Below are 23,475 nucleotides of genomic sequence, written 5' to 3'. Positions count from 1 at the left end.
GTCATGTGGTCACATATAAATTTTAATGAGATCTGATAACTACTTTTTGAGTAATCTTTGATAACGCGTAGTTACTTGACTATTTTGTCGTCGATCTACGTTGTATTACTCGTCGATGTAATTGAAGTCGGTTTTTTTTTCGTTTGTTTAAAGCAGTGTTGTGTTCCTGTGGTGAATAAGGTAGCTAGAACCCTTTTGGGGAGTGTTGGGGATAGATTTGGAAACGCGATTGCGATGCTTCTGGTGTTTCAGGCGTCAATAAGCTTCAGTAATCGCTAACCACCAGGTTAGCCGTATGCTTGTTTCCAGCCCTAGTACAATAATTTGTGTTTGCTCATCATTACAGCCTATACAGTCCACTGCTGGACATAGGCCTCCACAAGTTTACGCCAAAAATAACGTGAACTCATGTGTTTTGCCCATAGTCACCACGCTGGGCAGGCGGGTTGATGACCGCAGTACTGGCTTTGTCGCACCGAAGACGCTGCTGCCCGTCTTCGGCCTGTGTATTTCAAAGCCAGCAGTTGGATGGTTATCCCGCCATCGGTCGGCTTCTTAAGTTCCAAGGTGGTTGTGGAACCTTGTTATTCCTTAGTCGCCTCTTACGACACCCACGGGAAGAGAGGGGGTGGCTAAATTCTTTAGTGCCGTAGCCACACAGCAGCAGTGTTTGCTCACAAACGAAAAAAAAATCCCGAGTTTAATTACGACCAGTAATACAACGTAGGTAGACGAAAGAATGGTGAAGTAAATCCACATTATTAGAACTTACTCAAAAGATACCCATTACATCTCGATTAAATTAAATTGGACCACATGACAATCACCTCCCTTTGATAATTGTGTTTGCTCGCAAACGAAAAAAAAAACCGACTTCAATTACATCGACGAGTAATACAACGTAGATCGACAAAAAAAATAGTCAAGAACTACGCGTTATCAAAGATTACTCAAAAAATAATTATCAGCTTAATAAAAGTTATATGTGACCACATGATAAACATCAGCTTTCGATTAAAGTAAAAATTATCAAAATCGGTACACCCAGTAAAAAGTTATTGCGGATTTTCGAGAGCTTCCCTCGATTTCTCTGGAATCCCATCATGAGACCCTGGTTTCCTTATAATGGTTCCAAACTTGGGATATCCCCTTTCCAACAAAAAAAGAATTATCAAAATCGATACATCCAGTAGAAAGTTATGCGGTATAATACAACGTAGGTCGACGAAAAAAGCGTCAAGTAAAAACGCATTATTAGATATAACTCGAAAAGTAGTTGTTAGATCTCAAAAAAATTTAAATGGGACCAATTGACACACACCACCTTTCGATTAAAACAAAATTTGTCGAAATCGGTCTACCCGGTCAAAAGTTCTGATGTAACATACGGTCTACCCGGTCAAAAGTTCTGATGTAACATACATAAAAAAAAGAAAAAGTAATTGTGTTTGCTCGCAAACGAAAAAAAACCGACTTCAATTACATCGACGAGTAATACAACGTAGATCGACGAAAAAATAGTCAAGTAACAACGCATTATCAAAGATTACTCAAAAAGTAGTTATCAGATTTCGATGAAATTTAAATGTGACCACATGATAAACATCGGCTTTCGATTAAATTAAAAATCATTAAAATCGGTACAGCTAATAAAAAGTTATTGCGGATTTTCAAGAAGTTCCCTCGATTTCTCTGGGATCCCATCATCAGATCTTGGTTTCCTTATCGTGGTACTAAACTAGGGATATCTTCTTTCCAACAAAAAAAGAATTATCAAAATCGGTACACCTAGTAAAAAGCTATTGCGGATTTTCAAGAGTTTCCCTCGATTTATCTAGGATCCCATCATCAGATCCTGGTTTCCTTATCATGGTACTAAACTTGGGATATCTCCTTTCCAACAAAAAAAGAATTATCAAAATCGGTACATCCAGTAGAAAGTTATGCGGTATAATACAACGTAGGTCGACAAAAAAAGCGTCAAGTAAAAACGCATTATTAGATATAGCTCGAAAAGTAGTTGTTAGATCTCAAATAAATTTAAATGGGACCAATTGGCACACACCACCTTTCGATTAAAAGAAAATTTGTCGAAATCGGTCCACACGGGCAAAAGTTCTGATGTAACATACATAAAAAAAAAAAAAAAAAAAATACAGTCGAATTGAGAACCTCCTCCTTTTTTGGAAGTCGGTTAAAAATACAGTCGAATTGAGAACCTCCTCCTTTTTTGGAAGTCGGTTAAAAAAAGAATAATCGTAACCGGTCCATCCAGTAAAAAGTTCTGAGGTAACATGCATAAAAAATAGTTGAATTGAGAACCTCCTCCTTTTTTGGAAGTGGGTTCAAAGTGACTACTGCATGTAAATATCGTCCTCTCAGTGCCGGCTGATAGGAACTAAAGTTTTTATTACGTCTCTGTTAGATATAAACATGATTATCGGAGTAGTAAAACATTTATGATTATTATCTATTTTAATAAACAATTTATCTAAATCTTATAAAAAATAATAAAACTGAATATAATTTAAATCGATGACCTACTTGAATGTGTTTTAACAACATTGAAACTAAAATTCTGTTATAATAAATTCGATACCTCTAAAAAAATAGGTACGTTCATTCGATATGCGTTGGAGGGGAAAGGGTTAACTTTTTGAAATAAAATTCTTCTTTACGCACGCTTGACATGGAGCTTACTAGCTGGAGAATGCGTGACTAGAGCATTACGTAAAATGTAATCGGGCGAGGCGAGCGGAGCAAGAGAGATAGGCGCGAGCACACATTTTCTTTCTCTTTCTCATAGCCAATTGGCAACGTTTCGTATATCTAAGACACAGTGCAGTCCTATTGCTAAATAAGTTTAACTTCAGTCGTGTGGTCTAAAGAACACTCGTTTTTTTACTAATACGTACTTCTGAAAATTAGTAAAATTTTATACAATTGGCTTTAAAAATTAAAACTAAAACTTAAAAAGTAGATTTTAATTTTTTTTAATAATATCTATAAATATTTGTTTTTTCTCTGTGGTTTTCCTCATCCTTAGAAACAGAAAATACCTAAAATTCAGTCACTATTACTTGTAATCGTTTATCGGTTTGTTGTGTGCTCTAAAGAACACTCGTTTTTTTACTAATACATACTTCTGAAAATTAGTAAAATTGTATACAATTGGATTTAAAAATTAAAACTCAAATTTTCTAAAAAGTAGATTTTAATTTTTTTTAATAATATCTATAAATATTTGTTTTTTCTCTGTGGTTTTTCCTCATCCTTAGAAACAGAAAATACGTAAAATTCAGTCACTATTACTATGTAATCGTTTATCGGTTTGTTGTTTTTTTATTTAATTACAGATACTGTTGTAATCTAAAAGATACAAAAAAAAACAATTCTTTTATCATCATACTTTATTTACCCATCTTATATATTTTAAATACATACAAACGTAAAAATAAATAATTAAAATATACCATAATTCATTGTAAACAAAATTATCAACTACAAGTCATTTAAAATGATTAAAAAATGTTTTGAGCAATTATTAACATTACAGAAAACTGTAATTAACTAATTCGTACATAAGGCTTCGGAGATGTTTTGGAAATACGCATTATATACTATACTATACTATATAAGCATTAGAATTTAAAACAACTCTGTTTGAGTTATCAAGAAACAGAAAGTTCAATATAATTACATTTGCAAGAGGTCATCTTACGTATAAATCATACATCATACATGACAGTTAATATAAGATATTTAAATATAGGTATCTATTTACATTGAGGGTCTATAGATAAAATTTATTCTGCACATAAGTTACGAATATACATTATCAGTAGGATGTACAACAGACCACTAGGACCTTTTACATCTCATTAATTAAACTACAATTTTTAAATTCACAATTGTTAAAATAAATATGCTATAAATATAGTGGAATTATTGTATACTAGCAATACTCGTGCGAATAATTCGCACAAAATAATTTTAATAATTCATTAATTTACAAAAACAAAAGCAATGAGATTTTTTTTTAGTTTCTGATGTCGGTAGAGCAAGCAATTATCTATAAAATGATATATAATTTATGTGAAGTAATTGTGAATTTTTTTTTTTAAAGGGAGGCAAACACAACCTTAGTGTATTAATATACATGATGATGATTATTTAGCGTAAACTCTATTTGACAGATGACAAATGACGTCTCTATACCGTGATGATTCAATACAAATTCAGCATTAACGCTATTTGACGGTCGACAGTATCAACGGGATATCACTTACATAGTATAAAACAAAGTCGTTTTCCGCTGTCTGTATCTGTATGCGTAGATCTTTAAAACTACGCAACGGATTATGATGTGGTTTTCTTTAGTAAATAGACTGATTACACAGAAAGGTTTATATATATCATACATGCATAATATAGTATAGGAACACCGATAGTTTTTGCACCCGCGCGAAGCCGGGGTGGGTCGCTAGTATTATATAAAAGTGAATAATTTGTAATATCATATCAAAAATCGACCGTTCCAGCGGGGATCGAACCTGCATCTCCGACTTACCGTGTCGGTGCTTTAGCCAATTAAGCTATGGAACGATACAACCGCTAGATCGAAATTTTTGATATGATGATTTTATATTCGGTCTAAGCGACCGTGACGCCGTAATTGGCTAAAGCACCGACACGGTAAGTCGGAGATGCAGGTTCGATCCCCGCTGGAACGGTCGAAATGATATTAAAAATTCTTTAGAATTTCCTCATGTGTGAGTAACACAAAAATAAATCTTACGAATCAAAAATAGCATGGTGTCGTCTCCTGTCAAAGAATTCATTGTAATGTGAAACTTTGAATAGTTATGGGTTTCTGTAAAGAACTCACTATAGACGGCGCCACGGTCGCTTAGACAAAGATCAAAAATTTCGATTTAGCGGTTACGTCATTCCATAGCTTAATTGGCTAATGCATCAACACGGTAAGTCGGAGACGCAGGTTCGATCCCCGCTGGAATGGTCGATTTTTGATATGATATTAAAAATTGTTTAGAATTTTCTTATGTGTGGGTAAGACAAAAATAAATCATACGATCATACGAATCATATAATCATACGAATTTTTGATATAATATTCAAAAAATGTTTATAAATCATACGAATTAAAAGTGAATATTTTGCCGAGACAATCAGCATAGCGGTTCAACGGGGAAATGCTACCAGCATTCTTGGCACCATTCCACGGGAACATGACTTATATCATAACTATCTGTAAATATTTAGTTCTTAAGTTGTGAATTGTAAATATGTATAATCTTGTGAAATTTCGAAAGAGGATATTGACCATGTAATGCTTAGTTTCCAATTATATATATATAAATTATTATAACCCAATAAAAAAAATCCACTATATTTATGGTATATTTATTTCAATTGTGGTCCCAGTAGCCTATTCTATCTCCCACTGTTGAAGTCTATTCGTGACTTACGTGAAGGATTATTCACAATTATTATAATTATTCACAAACGGTGTGACAGGTCCTAAGTAACATACTATTTTTACTTACAGATGTAGGTAACAAAATTAGCACCATTTGCCGCGCTTTTTAATTATGTCATAATGACAGTCGTCGGAAAACGCTACTAAAAATAATCCTTCAGTGTTTGTCTTTCATACTAAGGAATACTAATTGTATCGCTGTTGGTCATGTATTTTGTTTGTTTATTTGCATGTTATTTTCAAGAATATATTATATAATTTGGATTTAAGACTTATTTTTATACATAATTTTATATCAGTTTAGGTACATTTCAGAACCAGTCATCCACGTCGATGTGAGTGATTAACATAAGATAAAATTAAGAGATTAATAATTATTAATTATATAATACTATTAACAATTTCATTTATTATTTATTTTAAAATAAAAATGTCAAAATTTAGGAGGTCACTGAAAATAGGTTACGAAGTAACACTTTTTTGTCCATTTTTGTGCCCGAATAAATTGACATTATTTGTATTATTTATAATACAAAAAATATGTATATATTTATATTGAGTTTGTGTTGTCAGGACGTATGTCCAGTCACTATTTTCATAGCGTAAGCGATAAATTGCGAACGGTAGGGTACCGCGGACTTTGATTTGTAAGATAAGTCATTAAATATTAATTACAGCCGACTACGTATAGTGGTCAACGCTCCTTATCTTAATTACTATCGCGATTAATTACCTAACACATACCACTGTATTATCAAAAAAATAATCAATATCTCGTCATTATATAATATTTATGTAAAATTACTTGTAAACGCTTTATATACTAAAGCATAGACAACAGTTCTTTGTACAAAGGTAATGGTGGTCTATTGTAATAATACTCGTTTGTTTTTGGTTCGTCGTCGCTTAATGGATCCTCTTTAAAAATATTCACGTACGCCTCCTTCACACCGAATCTGAATAAGGCGACGTAGGGGAAGTACTTCATGAGCAACAAACTAAACCTGTACATCGCGTTGAAGTACCAGCGTCCTATGAATGAACCGTATATAGCTGTGATGATGTATTGTACGGCTAATTTATAATTTGCAGAGATTGACAGTTTTTTGTATGTAGGGCACTGGTAGAGGGAGTCGTAGTCGTGTAGGTAGAGGAGTCGCGGTCGCCGCGCTGGTAGCTGCACTAGCGGCGGAGCCAGGAGTGACATCGCGTCCACGCCTGTGTTACCACACGCCAGGGTTGGTACAGAGAATGAAATAAAAAATTGATATAATGTGACTATGAATTAATGAACATATGATTTGGTAATGATAATTAGTTATGTATGTGTGTATATGTGTGTGTGTGTGTGTGTGTGTGTGTGTGTGTGTGTGTGTGTGTGTGTGTGTGTGTGTGTGTGTGTGTGTGTGTGTGTGTGTGTGTGTGTGTGTGTGTGTGTGTGTGTGTGTGTGTGTATGTTTTAAATAATAATTATAATAATGTATCTTAACAGGATAACTTTGCATGTCATGTTTGCTTTAATATGGTTGTACATTTATAAATGTAGTCTATGATAAAATTAATATTGTCAAGTATAATAAATGTAACAACTGCTAGCAAACCATATTAAATAAATAAATAAATGAAATAATTGTTTATTCCTTATTCAGCAGATTTCTATAATAAACGCTTCACACTCAACGACCCCCAGTAGGATTTTCTCCTGTGCCGGGGGTCCGGAAACACATAATACACAAATGCCCAAACCACGACAAACAGCTATTTGACCGATACAAATGTCTGTCGTGAGCGGGTTACCGCTGCGCCAACGCGTCATCAAATAGAAAATTTATATACAATTTAAAAATCATTAAAAAATCATCAATGTTTTAAAATTAAATAATTTTAATTAGTGTTATGTAATGAGAATGCAGTACTTTTTATGGGCGATGTCTGAATTAAATAATTTTTGAGAACAATTAGTAATTGATAGACAATTACTCACCGATGTCTTCAGATTGCCCATTCAACTTCTCCCTTATCCTCCTCTGCAAGTTTATTCTGTCCTCCTCCGTGTAAATGTAGCCAGGCACGTTGCAGACGTACTTGGCGAAGTAGATGAGACCATCTGTGTGCACGGTGGGGTTCACGCTCCACATTCCGTCCAACATCACACGAGCCATGTGCTCGAAATACTCTGGTGTGTTCTCTAAGTACGGCGTGTAAACGCGGTCGAGCAGTATTTGACAGACTCGTTGCGTTTCCTCGAAATTTTTTCGGCAGATGTTGTATCTGTGAAATATTTTATTTTGATTCATTTGTAACACGATTTTTTTATGAAACTAGAATTGTGGGCAAAATCGGCAACGCGCTTGAGATGCTTCTGGTGTTGCAGGCGTCTAGACATAAGCTACGCGAATCGCTTACCATCAGGTTGAGCTGCACGTTTATTTGCTGACTTAGTATGCAAGAATCAGTCGTCATCGAGACACCGTAAAAGTTGCTCGTGGGAATGGGTGGCGTATTTTTGAAAAAATTAGTAATAATATACAGATACTTGATCAGCTTGGTTGAAATAGTTGAGTTATACTTAACGTGACCATCCCGTTTTGACCGGGACCGTCCCATTTTTAGTGTCTCAGTGTCCCGAAAGATAAGGCCGGGACCAAAAATGTTGTGTATTTAATTCAAAGTATAACTACAATACACTTTTTAAAAGCAACATCATCATTTCAGCCTATCACAGTCCACTGCTGGACATAGGCCTCCACAAGTTTACGCCAAAAATAACGTGAACTCATGTGTTTTGCCCATAGTCACCACGCTGGGCAGGCGGGTTGGTGGCCGCAGTACTGGCTTTGTCGCACTGAAGACGCTGCTGCCCGTCTTCGGCCTGTGTATTTCAAAGCCAGCAGTTGGCTGTCGGCTTTTAAAAGCAACAACAACTTTGGAAATTAAAAAAGAATCATAAAAATTGGTACACCTAGTAGAAAGTTATGTAGTAACAACAAAAAACATAAACCACACACATAAAAATAAAGCCAAATTCAGACCCTCCTCTTTATTTGAAGACGGTTAATAAATAAATAAATAAACCTGCTAATTAACGAAAAAAAAAACGATGTCCAGTTTTTATTTTGAAAGAAAAAATGGTCACGTTGGATACTCTACACAATTGCTAAAGCGTAATTCGGTAATTTCAGTAGATACATGAGAAAACTAAATGTATAACACATTTGTATCGTATTTGTACATTGTAGACAGCATAATATCAATAATATCACATAGCAGTATAACGACTGAATATTATCGTTCATTAAAAAGTTTATGTCACACATTAAAGAAGATATTGTTTGCTTACAATACGGTAGATTCAATCTATATAATATAGGTATATAAAAATCTCGTAGGCATGATGTTTGCACAGTTGTTACTTTGTACTTGTATTTTTTTTTAATATATTTTCTATGCAATAACTTGTCACGTGCAGGAAGAAAACCCCAAAAGCTAGCGTATCCGAAATTCGATTAAGTCAGTTCGCCGATGCGTCGAATATTATTATTTTGAGATTTTCGACAACCATTAAGACCTGACAGTAAATGGCGTTAAAATAAAAGTGTTAATAGAGACCGTAAAAGCTTAACTTATACAGATATAACAAGCTAAGCTAAATAAATTTTGTATTAGTTACCTGTCTTCTATCCCAATCGCGTGGCCGATTACCCTCCAGAAATGATTGTAGGCTTCCCAATCACCTTCCTCCATCTGCTGTATTCCGAATTTATCAGGTTTCAGAATCGATATACCAATAAAACCGAATTGCGTGAGAGCCAAGTCTCGCTGAGAGACTATCCCTTGGCCCTTGAGGTCGGCCGCCACGCTGGCTCTGACGTGGCGAGCGCGCACTGTCATTAGGGATTTCCAGGAACTGTACAAAAATAATGTTAAAGAAAATTTGTATTAAAAAACAAATACATGCTCACACGGTCGTCTGTTCCTAAGATAGGCAACTTGATTCCTATTTTTTAGATAAATATTGGCTGAAGATACGATTTGTTCTATACACAAATATAAATATATAATACTACACACACACTCGAAGCGGTAATAGAACCTACAATCTCCAGAGAGAAGAAAGTAGTGTCACTGATAAATGTGCCTACAGGCAACCATATAATATTTATCTAAATGTTTAATTATTTATTGTATTTATTTATGTAATATTTGGAAAACCAACAGCTAAAATAACAATACAAGCAATAGTATGGATACGCATTACGAATTAGGGTGGGATGATGTATTCTGTCAAAAAATTTGCTGTAAGCGGTAAAATAACGTTGAATAAAGTAGATACAGTCGACCGTTCATTTAGAAAACCATGTTGATAATCGGAAAAAGAGTTTTTAAGTGATGAATATAATTGACATGATTTTTTTCTAACACTTTGGCTACAACATATAATGTTAGAATAGTTATATAATTTGAAACATCGTTTTTTAATCCTTTTTTATATATCGGTGTAAAAATATCTAGAAAAGTATTAAATGATAACTACAATATTATCAAAACATCGAAGAGACTGCGAACGAGCGTAGCACGCGGCACATTATAGGTATAAATAATAATGAGAACTAGTCGAACGGATGCAACAAAGAAGGAATAAGCGATAAGACAACGCGCGCAGTGACATTCTATGCAGACAGTGAGGGCGATGCATCATTGTATATTCGGATTATTGTACACTAGATTATATCTATTCGCCAGTATAGCAGACAATACTTCAATGTATGTGCAAGACTTTGTTACGTATATTTAAAATTTAATAACATTTATTATAACTAATCTTCATTTATACGTAACTAACCAGGGGACTGTTTTTTGGGACAAAAATAAAGCTTAAAGTTACCCAGTTTACAGAGAAATGTCTCATTATCACATGTTATAGTTTGAGTCAACTAATCAGTCACGAAGGTATACGTTTCAATTATAATAAATAATAATAAATAACTTTATTGCACACAGTAACATATAACAATTACATAAGAATAAAGCTTAAAGGGAAAAAAAAACTTTTCAACCATCAAGGTAACTTACATGCTGCCAGGTTTGAGTTCATTCTCGAACCAGGATACTGTATGTAGCAAGGTGGACATATATCTCTTGTACGCTGTGTATGTTGAGGAAGATCTTCTCGAGCCGACCAGAACACGTAATATGGAGGGAACGGCGAATACCGCTACAAGACCTATCAGCATCGTCCCTGTTAACGGGTAGCTATTATCCCAGTAGAACCGTCGAGCTCTGAAACGTTTGTACTCCTTTAGAAATAATTTAAACGAATAAATATGTTCAACATACACACACGATTGTCTATTCCTAAGGCAAGACAACCACAGTTGACTAATCTTTATACATAGTCCGGTCAATTTAGACATTCGAAGTTGGAAGTTGGAACTTGGACCTTGGTAATATACCCTAAAAAGATGTTGATGAGCAGCAACTGAGGTTGGAGGAAGACAAGCTAATTGTACTTGTTTTTTACTTTTGGTGTTTTTAACGAAACGTGCATATCTATACTTATATCTAAGCAGCTAGTTTTTTTAGGAGCTCCGTACATAGAAAGAAGAAAGCGAATGTCGTTAGTAATAATTTCTTGTCTAGTAGAACTACTGTTTTTAAAAACTTCAGCACATTCAATTAAATTATAATTTTCAATTAAATGATAATAATGATTTAAAATTTAATGCATATTATGACGATTACATTGATCTACAATTTTTTTTGAAATATTTTACCGTTTTGCTGAAAATCGCGAAAAACTCATTTTTTTACCTTTGACCTTGAATAAAATTTTTTCCTTACAGGGGAAAGATGGGGAACTTTCAAATTTTGTTTTTAATGATATTTCAAACAATCTTACCGATTTTCAGCTTGGTGGGAATTTAGGTAACTTTACTCTTATTTTTTGGTCTAATTTGACCGGAGTAATATATATATATCTTGTGTGCGTGTGTATGTTACTGAACTCCTAGACGGCTGGACGGATTTTGATGAAATTTTTTGTGAGTTCAAGGGGATTCGAGGATGGTTTAGATTCATAATTTGGTCCACTGGAAAATGTTTATTTAACTAATTTTTCATTTATAAGTAGTTGTTAATTTTGGAATGTTTTACATTGGATCCAGTAGACTGCTCTACCATCGCAGCATCAAATATTAAATATTTTTCTATTTTAATTTAAGTTTGTCCCGACAGTTGGTGCTGCGATCAAATTGAGAAAAATATTTGAAATTTTGTGTTATGGCAAAACGTTTGCGGGGTCAGCTAGTATCATATATATGAATGTCTACTCTTTGTTCCTAAATAAGAGAAAAAAAAAAATGAATACGCTAAGGTTAAGATGTTTGTCTCCCTTTTTAGAAAAAAACTTCACAATTACTCCACGTAAATTCTATATCATTTTATAGATAACTAGCTGACCCGGCGAACTACGTATCGCCTAACAGAAACTTTATCGTATGGTATTAAAGTTCAAATTGACTTTTAAGTATTATCACAAATCTTTTGTATGGGAGTATAGAAAATTGTTGTTTTTAGACTTTTTCAGGAAAATTAAAAAATTTTTTTTGAATTTTTCTCTCCGTAAGAACCATCCTCGTACTTCAAGGAATATAAAAAAAAAAGAATTAGCGAAATCGGTCCAACCGTTCTCGAGTTTTGCGCTTAGCAACACATTCAGCGACTCATTTTTATATTATAGATTGCTTGCTCTACCGGCAACAACAACTAAAAAATTTATTATTTATTTTTTTATAAAGTGATAATTATTACACTTCTATAGTTCGAATCATTCGCACGGGTATAGCTAAACAGTTTATATTTATTTTAATACTAGCTGAGCCGTCGAATTTCTTACCGCCTTAGAATTAAATAATGTTACAAAGTTTAATAACTAAAAAAACTAATTGTGTTTGCTAGCAACGAGAAAAGAACCAACTTAAAATACATCGACGAAAAAAGTAGTGAAGTAAATATGAGTTATCAAAGATTACTCAAAAGTGCTCATCCGATCTCGATTGAATTCAAATGGGACCATATGACACCAGCTTTAGAATAAAAAAGTATTATCGAAATCGGCCAACCTAAGTTATGGAGATGAATATTATAATACAACGTAGGTCGACGAAATAATAGTCAAGTAAATACGTATTTTTTCGTTTGCAAGCAAACACCATAATCCAATCAGTAGGTACTTATTTAGTAGGTATTAAGTCTACCCTCCCAAAGTAAGCAAGGTAGTACTTACTTATTAAATTTCTTCTCATCAAACCACTCTGGTATTCGCATTTCCATATCTTCTGGCTTTTTGGTGTCCGATGGTTGTTCGGATGCTGGTTTGGCGAATAGGCCCTCTATGAATTCGTCAACTGAAAATAAAAAAGTGATTGTTTAAGTCATCAATATGCAACGTGTCCGCCAACCTACAATGGAGCAGCGTGGTGGATTAAGGTACAATCCTTCTACTACAGGGAGAAGAAGGTTTATGACCAGCAGTAGAACGTATGAATCGTGATACGACGGGTTATTAAACTGGCATCCTTCAGTTTAGGTTTTATATACATATGAATATATATGCATATATATATATATATATATATATATATATATATATATATATATATATATATATATATATATATATATATATAGTGATAATTGTTACACTTATATAGTTCGATATATATATATACTTCTGTACTAATATTATAAAGAGGTAAAGTTTATAACTTTGTTTGTATGTAGGGGGTAATCTTCGCAAATACTGATCCGATCATGAAAATTGTTTCACTAACAGAAAGCTACACTATTCAGGAGTGACATAGGCTATATTTTATTGTAATTGAACAAAAAATTCAGTAAATAAGAAAAAGATTAAAATATAATATTAAAATGGTCAATAAACTAGCGCCATCTATCGCTATTAGAAAACAATTTATTAGTCTTTCGACGTTATTAATTTAGTCTTATTTTAGTCTATCGACGACGTTTTCTCGATTTTTGATAGATGGCGTTGGAGCAACATATTATTTATTTAAGCGCTATAAAATTTGTTCTTTAAAAGTATGTTATTTGGTTAATATAATAATAATTAAAGCCCAACGAAGTGGGCACGGGTCGGCTAGTATATGATAAATATATGTATATCTGGACCCGATCAGGAAATCTCATCTCATCCTGATCAGGTCCAGACCAATCATCCGCGTTACATGCCTTAGTCCTGATCAGGCATGCCTGGTCCGGTCCTTCTAAGGAAGACGAAAAAATTTCTACTCGGGTAGCAGAGGCTTGAAAATACGTTTGCAGGAAACGTACAGACAGTACAAAGACGTCCCATGCACGTCTTAACCGACCATGACGATAGGATCACGGTGTCCACACACAGGACACACATACCACCCCCGCCGGCGAGGGCGAGGTCCCCGCGTTCTGACGGCTTGCACGCGTCTAGGCGCGTAGCGGACCGTCCGTAAGCCGTTTCAGCGCTCTGTATAGCGCCTCCTCCACTCCGACGACGCTCTAAGCCGAGGTGCGATCGCACTAGAAGACACCCTTAGGGCGTGCGTTTTTCCCCGAGCCCTCCCAGAGGGCTCCCCTTCTTCCTTCGCGGCCGGTGTCTATACCGGCCACTCTCACCGGTGACGCTGTAAAGGCCGCTAGGTCCAACAGCACTCAATAATTCGAAAAAAAAATGTATAGGATTAAGTCGGCGAGAGAATGAAATAGAAAACATTACAAAGCATTTTATATTCTCGGCAAAAAAAGGCTATTTTTTAGAATTTTATTAGATAATTTACAAAATTATCTACTAAAATACGAATAAAAACGAACTCCATAATTAACTACAACACGAGTGTAAACATGTGAGAAAAATATTGTAGTTTTTGTGTAGTTTTTTATTGTTTTCCTATGTTTATTTTTGTTTTTTCTCTGTTTCTTCATTAATTATTTTTGTATACGGCTATTTGATTGTATGGACTTTTACCTAAAAATAAATTATTATTATTATTAAGTGTACAAAGTTCAAAAAGGGTTCGTAGTTATAGAAACCAAACTTAAAACATATTGATTTATGAGAAAACTAGCTGTGCCCGCGACTTCGACCGCGTGGAATAAAAAAAAAATTGTCTAGATCACACCAGTATTACACCAGTTAGCCACCAGTGAAAGTCTCGTCAAAATCGGTCCATCCGTTTTAGAGATTAGCCGGAACAAATACACGGACAGACAGACAGACAAAAATTGTAAAAAATATTATTTTGGTATATGTAGGTACCGTGTCATTCATATAAATTTAGTAAAAAGCGGTTATTTTAATATTACAAACAGACACTCCAATTTTATTTATTTGTGGTGGCTTTAGGCTTAGGGCGGGCTCATATCAATTAATTTACTGCAACTTTTAAATTAACAGTGGCGAATAGAAATATCCAGATAGAAACTGGAATTCGATGGTAAAAAAAAAATTGGCAAATTTTTATCTGTTGGATAACCTCAGATAGCTTTAACGGCGACTGGTGAAAATGGGATAAAATATAATAAATTCTTATAGTTTTCGTTGTATATTATGAATCACGACAAGTGTTGTGGAAAACGAAATTCTTATGTAGGTAAATATTTCTTGTGTTATAATTTCAGGTTTGCAGCGCGTGCACATCTATTGGGTCATTCAAGTACTTTTTTATTTATTTAAAATGAACATCCACGGGCTCTAAATGCCCATGCCTTGTGGTGAACATCATGCATTATACTTAATACTACAGGCGATTTATTATTCGATCTACAAATCGACAGTCCTGTGACTGCCTTGTAAAGCTAAGACGTGGTCCGACACTCCATTACTTTTAAAATTGTATATTATAAATAAAAATGAATAGCCCAAAGGTATTGTACGAGCATTACTTCCGAACGAAGACACCAAATTGGATGATTTTTTTTTTGTGTCTTCATTATTAACAGGACAAGGTTGTACAGATAAAAAAAATCTGTATATTGACGAGAAAAAAAAAATGGCGGTACGTTCTCCGGGTCAGCTATCCCTACTAATATTATAAATGTGAATGTAAGTTTGTTTGTAACGCTTTCACGCGAAAACTACTTAACAGATCATTATGAAACTTTGTGCACATATTCTTGGAAACATTAGAAGTAGCATAGGCTACATTTTATTTTAAAAAAATTCAATGCGAGTGAAGCCGCGGGTAAAAGCTAGTATTACATAAAAATACTGAACAGGCTTCTGCATTATGTATACCCAAAGCCTGTTTTACCGGTTGATAGTAAGGATTACGTCGTCCATGAGTTTTTATAAATAGTAAAAATAGATATCTTTTATGTGTATATAAACACCGTCGTCTGTTCCTAAATTAGGCAATAGGCAGCGGAATACTATTGCTACGTACTTTGCTTCATAAGCAGCGGTTAAAACAGGTTTTTTGAGCCCGTTTCATGTCGACTAATAAATTCTTAACATTTGGATTCAAACTTTTTCTTTCATTATAAATATTTAACAGGTAAAGAGGAGTTTAACGTAATACACAAAATTTATCTGTTTGATAGCGTTAGGTATCAGATAGGTTTATTAGGAACCGGTGAAACTGGCTCTTGTACATTTAATTTTTACGATGTACTCTTAAAAGGTACAAGTATTAAAAAAAAATTGTAATCAATATGTAATTTTTAATAATATAATTTCGAACAATAATGTTTCAAACCACCAAGAAGTTTTTCTTTTGTATTACAACGAAGTAGAGATAAGTTGACCATCTTATGCAATAAGATTATAATCTTTGTGGATATATAAGCCCGATAGCACAAAAAGATTTAAAGGTGTATAATAAGGTTCTAAAATTGACGCGTTTTTACAAGTAAACATAAAGCGTATTTTTAATGTACTAGCTGTTCTCGCGACTTCGTCCGCGTGGAATAGTGACTTTACATGTTCAACGTGATTCTTTAAATCGGTATAACTTTTTTATTATGAACCGATTGACACGAAACAAACACTAAATGTTAAGCTAAGCTTGCCACAATATATTAGTGAAAATCACATCTAAATCGGATATGCCGTTTCTGAGATTAGTGTGGACAAACGCACCGACAAAAATTCTGACAATCATTGTCTTGGGTGCTATTTGCGTTGATAAAGGTCCCAATAATATTGTTTCTCATATATTTTAAATGTACAGACAGCGACCTGCTACATTTTTAAAATATGTATATTGATTTATAATTCTTTTAATGGTATGATGGAATTCCGGCAGAATCTTCTAATGGTATTTAATTACACAACTTTCATCTTTAAAGTTTTTACCCTATAATTTTATTAAGATTTAAATAGAATCGTGCTGAAACCAATAACTCCCTGTTTCCTCACTTAAGAGCCATTTCACAAAAATCGGTAACAATCCGCGAAATTGTAATATTTTGACGTCGTTAATCTCAGTGTTGGATGCAATAATGTAATTTATATTCTTGAAATAAAATAGAGCAACCTTTGTTGTAGTCCATAGTCAGATCAGAATTTTGATTTATATTATGTGTATAAAATTATTAACCTTTTCATCAGCCTCCTCCCTGGGTAAACGGTCGCAATGTATACTTTGAAGTCCTACTTTTCAATAACCTCTACGTTGAAACCATTTTAAAAAAATATCATAATATGTGGAATATAATTTTGTTGTCCACTATCATAGATTTTTATTCCATTTGTATCTCTATTAAACGATAAAAAAAAATTTAAAGTTACGAATATTTTCCAAATAAGTACAATTTTAAAAGCGATATTTCTCTTAGAAAACTAAGAAATTTTAACGAACTATCTTCATCAAAGTAAACTTACATCATTAAGGAATACAAAAAAAATAATTAAAAGATGTAAATATTTTTAATACATTTTATATTAAATAATAATAATTGTGTTTGCTCGCAAACGAAAAAAAAACCGACTTCAATTACATCGACGAGTAATGCAACGTAGATCGACGAAAAAATTGTCAAGTAACTACGCGTTATCAAAGATTACTCAAAAACAACTCCAACAAAAAAAGAATTATCAAAATCGGTAAACCCAGTAAAAAGTTATTGCGCATTTTCAAGAGTTTCCCTCGATTTCTCTGGGATCCCATCATCAGATCCTGGTTTCCTTATCATGGTACCAAACTAGGGATATCCTCTTTCCAACAAAAAAAGAATTATCAAAATCGGTACATCTAGTAGAAAGTTATGCGGTATAATACAACGTAGGTCGACGAAAAAAGCGTCAAGTAAAAACGCATTATTAGATATAACTCGAAAAGTAGTTGTTAGATCTCAAATAAATTTAAATGGGACCAATTGACACACACCACCTTTCGATTAAAACAAAATTTGTCGAAATCGGTCCACCCGGTCAAAAGTTCTGATGTAACATACATAAAAAAAAAAAAAAAAAAAAAAAAATACAGTCGAATTGAGAACCTCCTCCTTTTTTGGAAGTCGGTTAAAAAGATAGTATATATTGCCACGCATCAAGCCCGGTAAATCAGTCGAGCGCTAGCGCTCTTAGAGGTAAGGTCCACGCCAAATTCTGCGCAGCCGTCTCTTTCGCTCACACGCGCCAAGCGCCTGTTGTTATAGCGGATAAAACGCATTTGATACTTTCATAATAAAATATAAATAAAATAAACATATTACGAAAATGACTGTAAAATAATATAATGATAATTTCTGTATACAAATGTATAATTTAATTTTCTTTTCTCACACTATCAATACAAATAGGCATTTCAATCTGTTTGTCTTGTTATTTGTTAATTAATATGTTTGTCGGTGTCGATGTCATTAAATGCTTTTTTATTCATATCGTAAATATTAGATTCATTCGTAAACTGAAAAAACTAAATCAATTTAAAAAAATTGTTTCATAAAATTGATTTTTTTAATTTTATTTTAAATTTATTGACTGTTGTTATATAACATACTTGAAATTTTTAACAAATTAATTATGTAAAAAACATTTTATACCATAGTTATAATTTTTATTATACATCAGAAAATGATCACGATGGTCTTTTGGTTGTCACACTATACGTACTAGCACAAAGATCGCGCGGCTCGTACGACTCGCGCGATGCGACCAAATTTACCTAAACTTGCAGAGCGTAAAATTGTGAAATGGCTCTTAATGAATCAACAGCTCGGCATACAAGCGTATGGTACATAATTGTAACTCACATAATGGTAATCGGTTACCGTAGCCTATAGACGCATTCAACACCAGAAAAGTAGTAAAAACGTTGCCGCTACTAGTCTCCTAGTGTTATTTCTGATCCCATCAAGAGATCCTAATCACATAGACTATTGCACGCTTCATTTCAGCCTATTGCATTCCACTGCTGGACATAGGCCTCCACAAGTTCGCGTTAAAAATGGCGTGAACTAGTGTGTGTTGCCCATAGTCACCACGCTGGGCAGGCGGATTGGTGACCGTTGCATTGCACGCTTAGTGACTAAACTATTGGACTAGTCCCCTTGTCAGTGTCCACATCTCGACACCGTATGATAAAGCCAACAAGAGGCATTTCTCGAAGTCATTTGTTTTCGATGATTGCGAAATCTGCGAAGTGAAGACTCGACGCAGCCTGCCAATCTAATCTGATCTTGTCGACTTCAACATCCATCTCAGACGCGTTCGACGAGTACAGCCAACAATTTTGCCATCCCCAGCTTTAACCTTCGCAAGAATTTATTTCCCTAATAAAAAGTTGTAATATCGCTTGTATATTAACTGCGAAGGCAAGTCGAAAAGTTTCCGTATCCTCTTGGAAAGAGTTAGAAGACTTCCGTTCCGTCGAAGATGCTTGAGTAGCGGGCACCTCGCGCGTTTGTCGCATCAAATCTAAGGCTTAGGGAGAATGTTCGGACTGCTTCGTTGATAACGTCCGTAAAAAGTGTTTGCGAACTATGTTATTTTGTAGTTTCAGTTTTAACTACTCGGAGCCACAAAATATTTGGGCGAGATTGGGTGTTGGTCGGAGAGAAGATTTCAAAAAGTGGGCCCGCTCTATTCGGAGGCATATATTTAGAATGCCCCGCAACAGTCAATTGTCGCTACCAGTGCTTAACCTATTAACCACTGAGACATCCAGAGGTGGCTTGTGAGAGTTTTTACTGGGGGTTCACAAAAAAAGAAACGAAAAACTAGAGCTTACCATTTCTTTATTTGTCTAAAAAACCCATTCCGTCCATGCAGATTCACTACCACTGCAGGCACCTGCTTGGAAGACCAAACACGGAAAACAAAATCATTTGTTGCTTTCTTCACATCCACACAGCCAATTAACACGCGTAAAAGATTTAGTTTTCGTACTACAGTTTGGATAAGTAATAAGTACAATTCCAGTTCGAGGCACATTTTGACAGTCTACACTTTTTAATAGAAGATACACTGCATTGTTCCATTTTTAATACAAAATGTCACGCACAGATTATTTTTATTACTCATTTAAAAGAAAAACTGCTAAATAACTGACGAAGCCAAGATGTTTGTTTGACTGTAGACATAGGAACGACAACAGCGCATTTTAGGCAAATCATCCCCGCGGTGCGTGACACACCCCGCACGCCGCACGGCCAAATCTCTGGTAGATATAGCAAAGTCGCGCGTGAGAGGTGCTCCAGATTAGGCTAATTCCTCATATTAAATCTTTTACTTCATGCGTCGGCCTGTCTTTTTCGCTTATTGACTGCAGTGCTAGGATTCGTACTAAACTTCGCTTCATTGGAACGCAATCATTGAAGCTTCACTCGAACAACTTAATGCCAAATGTACGTAATATAATAATAATACACTATTGTATAGGCATAGTAGAATAGAAATAATTTAATATAGTATAGTATTTAATGTGAAGAAATATACGATTTAAAATTATCTGTGTAATTTTAAAGCCTATAGTTGACATGTTCACCGCCTTTAAGGCTTTTTCTCGAAAAAGTAATTCATCAAAAAGAGCACTTCCGAGTCGAGGAAGTTGAATCATATGTCCCTTGTGATTCACGTGTCATGCGCCTGCGCACGGATTGCCGTGTGGCCCGATTTTCGATTCATATCGGTTTTGTATTCCTACTTTAGCGTTGAAGTGTGCTAAAACAATATTGCACGCCGAAATAGTGCCATGTATGGCCTTAGTAATATCCTCATACATGGCCTCGATTTCATCGTCTGTCAAATATCGTTAACGGCAATCAGTGAAACAGGTCTTTAATGTTAAATTCAATTTGGTAATCGCAAAATGAAATGAGATAAGATTTTATAAATCTTGTTAACATATATATGCTATGATGTTTTTGTTAAATTATATTATTATACTGATATAAAAGTTTGAGACTAGATTTTTTTTAAAAATACTATTGTCGGAAATGTTAACACTTAACATACAGCACAGACTGGCATAAAATTCAATTAAAAAAAAACTCCGCAATTACATTACGATTATAAAAAATTACTACCTATAGATACACACATATACACGAAGCTACATAAAAAATTAACGACATAAAACAAACGTTAAGTTTGCGTAAAAATATGTAAACTGAAAAAAAAATTGCATTTTCAGTTTTAATTTAATTTCAATTTCAATTTTAATTATAGTTGTAATTGTATTGCAATTATAAATATAATTGTAAGTAATTATAACTATAATTATAATTTTAAATTTAATTTTTTTCCTTCGGCAAACTAAACTAATATATAATAATATGTAAAACAAGTTTTCTAAATATAAAACTAAAAAACGTACTTCTATTGACAATCTTTAAAATATAAAATAAGCACGCATCTGAACTGTCCGTTGAAATAACGACATGCTGCGAACAGTGAAAGTGTGAAAGAGGGCAATAGGCAAGAGAATTTTAAGACCGAAGTAATAAAATACACCACATAAACATTGTATGTAGCAAACAGGAAGATTGTACTCACCGCTTAATTCCATTGTATTATTGTCTATGTCTTGTTAAACGTGTTTGATTGAATTATTCGTGTTAGTAAACCAATATTACGTCGCGTCGAGTTCGACGCGCGGGTGTATTAGCCAACCGACCGGCGACAACTGTCTACCTTCTACTAACTAGGTAGTATATGCGCGGACGATAGAACACAGGGCTGCCAGGTGCACAAAAAGTGTGATCGTACGTCAACTATAAAAAAAATCGTATGCCAAGGAAATTTTGAAATAAAAAGATCGTACAGCCCTTTACTACTAAGTACTAATTTTTAATTATAAATTATCAAAATTCGTTTAGTTTTAGAAAATAAATGTAATAAAACTATTTATTACACTCATACAAAATTTTCTGTGGTCATATTTTTTTAGTAAAAGAATTTGTTTGGTTAAACTTCGTAAAATTTTCGTTTCTTCTTAATTGATTGCTTAGCTAATAATTTGCACTTACGTGTATCATTGTATAAACTGTTTCTAAGTTTTGTTTTGATTAAATAAACTTCGCTGAATGCTCGTTCACAATCTGCACTGTAGTGGGGAAAAAACAAATTTAAAGCAAATTGAGCCAGTGTTTTATAATTTTCAAATTGTTTTTTATTTCAAGTCGCAATTAATAACGAAAGAGAAAATATCTATATTATATATATTAGTTTTGTTAGAAAGCAAACAAATACAGCTCTTATATGATTATTCAAAGAGACTTCATTCAAGTAAAAGATCTAGGCACGCGTTAGGTAGTTGGGGTAGTTCTGATAAATTCATGCTTGCCGGTGGATGACGTTTTTTTTAATTATGAAATGCTTCCAGGTAATAGGAATATAAAAATCGTACATTTTGTGTACGATCTTGGTCTAGTGATCGTACATGAGTAAAAATGCAAAAAAATCGTATAAGTACTGTTATGCCTAGGTTTAATTCGCGGATAGTGCTGACGCCGCTATTTTAATTACTTTAAATATTTCATTTTCCATACGGTCGAGTCAGTTGCCGTTTACCATCCAGCGCGTCACTATATATATTTTTTATACAGAAAAGGAAAGTGAGGTGTTTCTAGGGACAGTTACTGTAAGTGTTTGGACTATCTAATAAACTTTATCAATATTTAACCAGTTGTGTGTCTATTCTAAAAGACTACCGGGAGGTGCCGCGTAACAGTACGATTTAAATCGTACATTTGGCAGCCCTGATAGAACACCAGTATATAAGTGTTTAATCTATGATATAACAGTTATTCGCATAGATAAAAAAATGATTACAGAAATAAATAAATTAGATAATTAAAGTAAAAGATTTTATCACATGATTTTTACTAAGTATTAGCTGCTCGGACTGCTGCCCGAGACTTCGTTTTGTAAAAAGTTAATAGTAAAAATTTAATTATTTAATTTTTTTATATTAAAACCGTCTGCGGATCTAAAGGAACATACAAAAAAAAAATTGCCTAATTTGCTGAGCCATTCTCGAGTTATGCGCTTAACACCATTTTTATTTATATAGAATACTAGCTGTGCCCGCGGCTTCGCCCGCGTAGAAATCAGTGTGTCACAAAGTTTTCCCGGCAAACTTCCAGTGAAACTATTATCGAAATCGGCTTAGCCGTTCCGTAAACCTTTCTCTCCAAGCCCTCTCTCCATTGGTGAAATCGCATGAACATCCGTTCAGTAGATTTTGAAGGAATCTTTCACATATACTTTTGGGGACTTTGTTTTATAATACACTAACTGTCGCCTGCGACTACGTCCGCGTGGTTATGAAGATATGCATTACTATTAAGATGTTTAACGCAAATTATTTTTTTATTTCAGTCACTTGAAATGCTTATCAAACTGAGTAACTTTTTAAAAGGCACAATTTAGTATAATTTAATAGTTATTTTTATAAAACCTCTCTATACACCACATTTTTAGTTTTATTTTCAGGCTGTATATGTTTCATACAAACTATCAACCCTAATTAAAC

The 23,475-nt window shown here is 34.0% G+C and overlaps 1 protein-coding gene across 1 annotated transcript; it reads right to left on the bottom strand.

The window, feature by feature from the left end:
- Positions 1-6,060: 6,060 nt before the first annotated feature.
- On the bottom strand, positions 6,061-21,620 carry LOC123663228. Its single transcript, XM_045597922.1, has 6 exons — positions 21,495-21,620; positions 12,786-12,906; positions 10,574-10,780; positions 9,171-9,407; positions 7,485-7,771; positions 6,061-6,718 (listed from the first exon to the last, which is right to left on the bottom strand). The coding sequence occupies exons 1-6, from the start codon at positions 21,505-21,507 to the stop codon at positions 6,324-6,326; spliced, it is 1,260 nt and encodes a 419-aa protein (XP_045453878.1). The 5' UTR covers positions 21,508-21,620; the 3' UTR covers positions 6,061-6,323.
- Positions 21,621-23,475: the final 1,855 nt, after the last annotated feature.

The sequence above is a fragment of the Melitaea cinxia genome, chromosome 20 (assembly GCF_905220565.1).
Source record: "Melitaea cinxia chromosome 20, ilMelCinx1.1, whole genome shotgun sequence".
In the NCBI taxonomy this organism is placed as follows: Eukaryota; Metazoa; Arthropoda; class Insecta; order Lepidoptera; family Nymphalidae; genus Melitaea; species Melitaea cinxia.
Note: the sequence above shows the minus strand (reverse complement) of the source record. Positions and strands in the feature narration are given on the sequence as shown.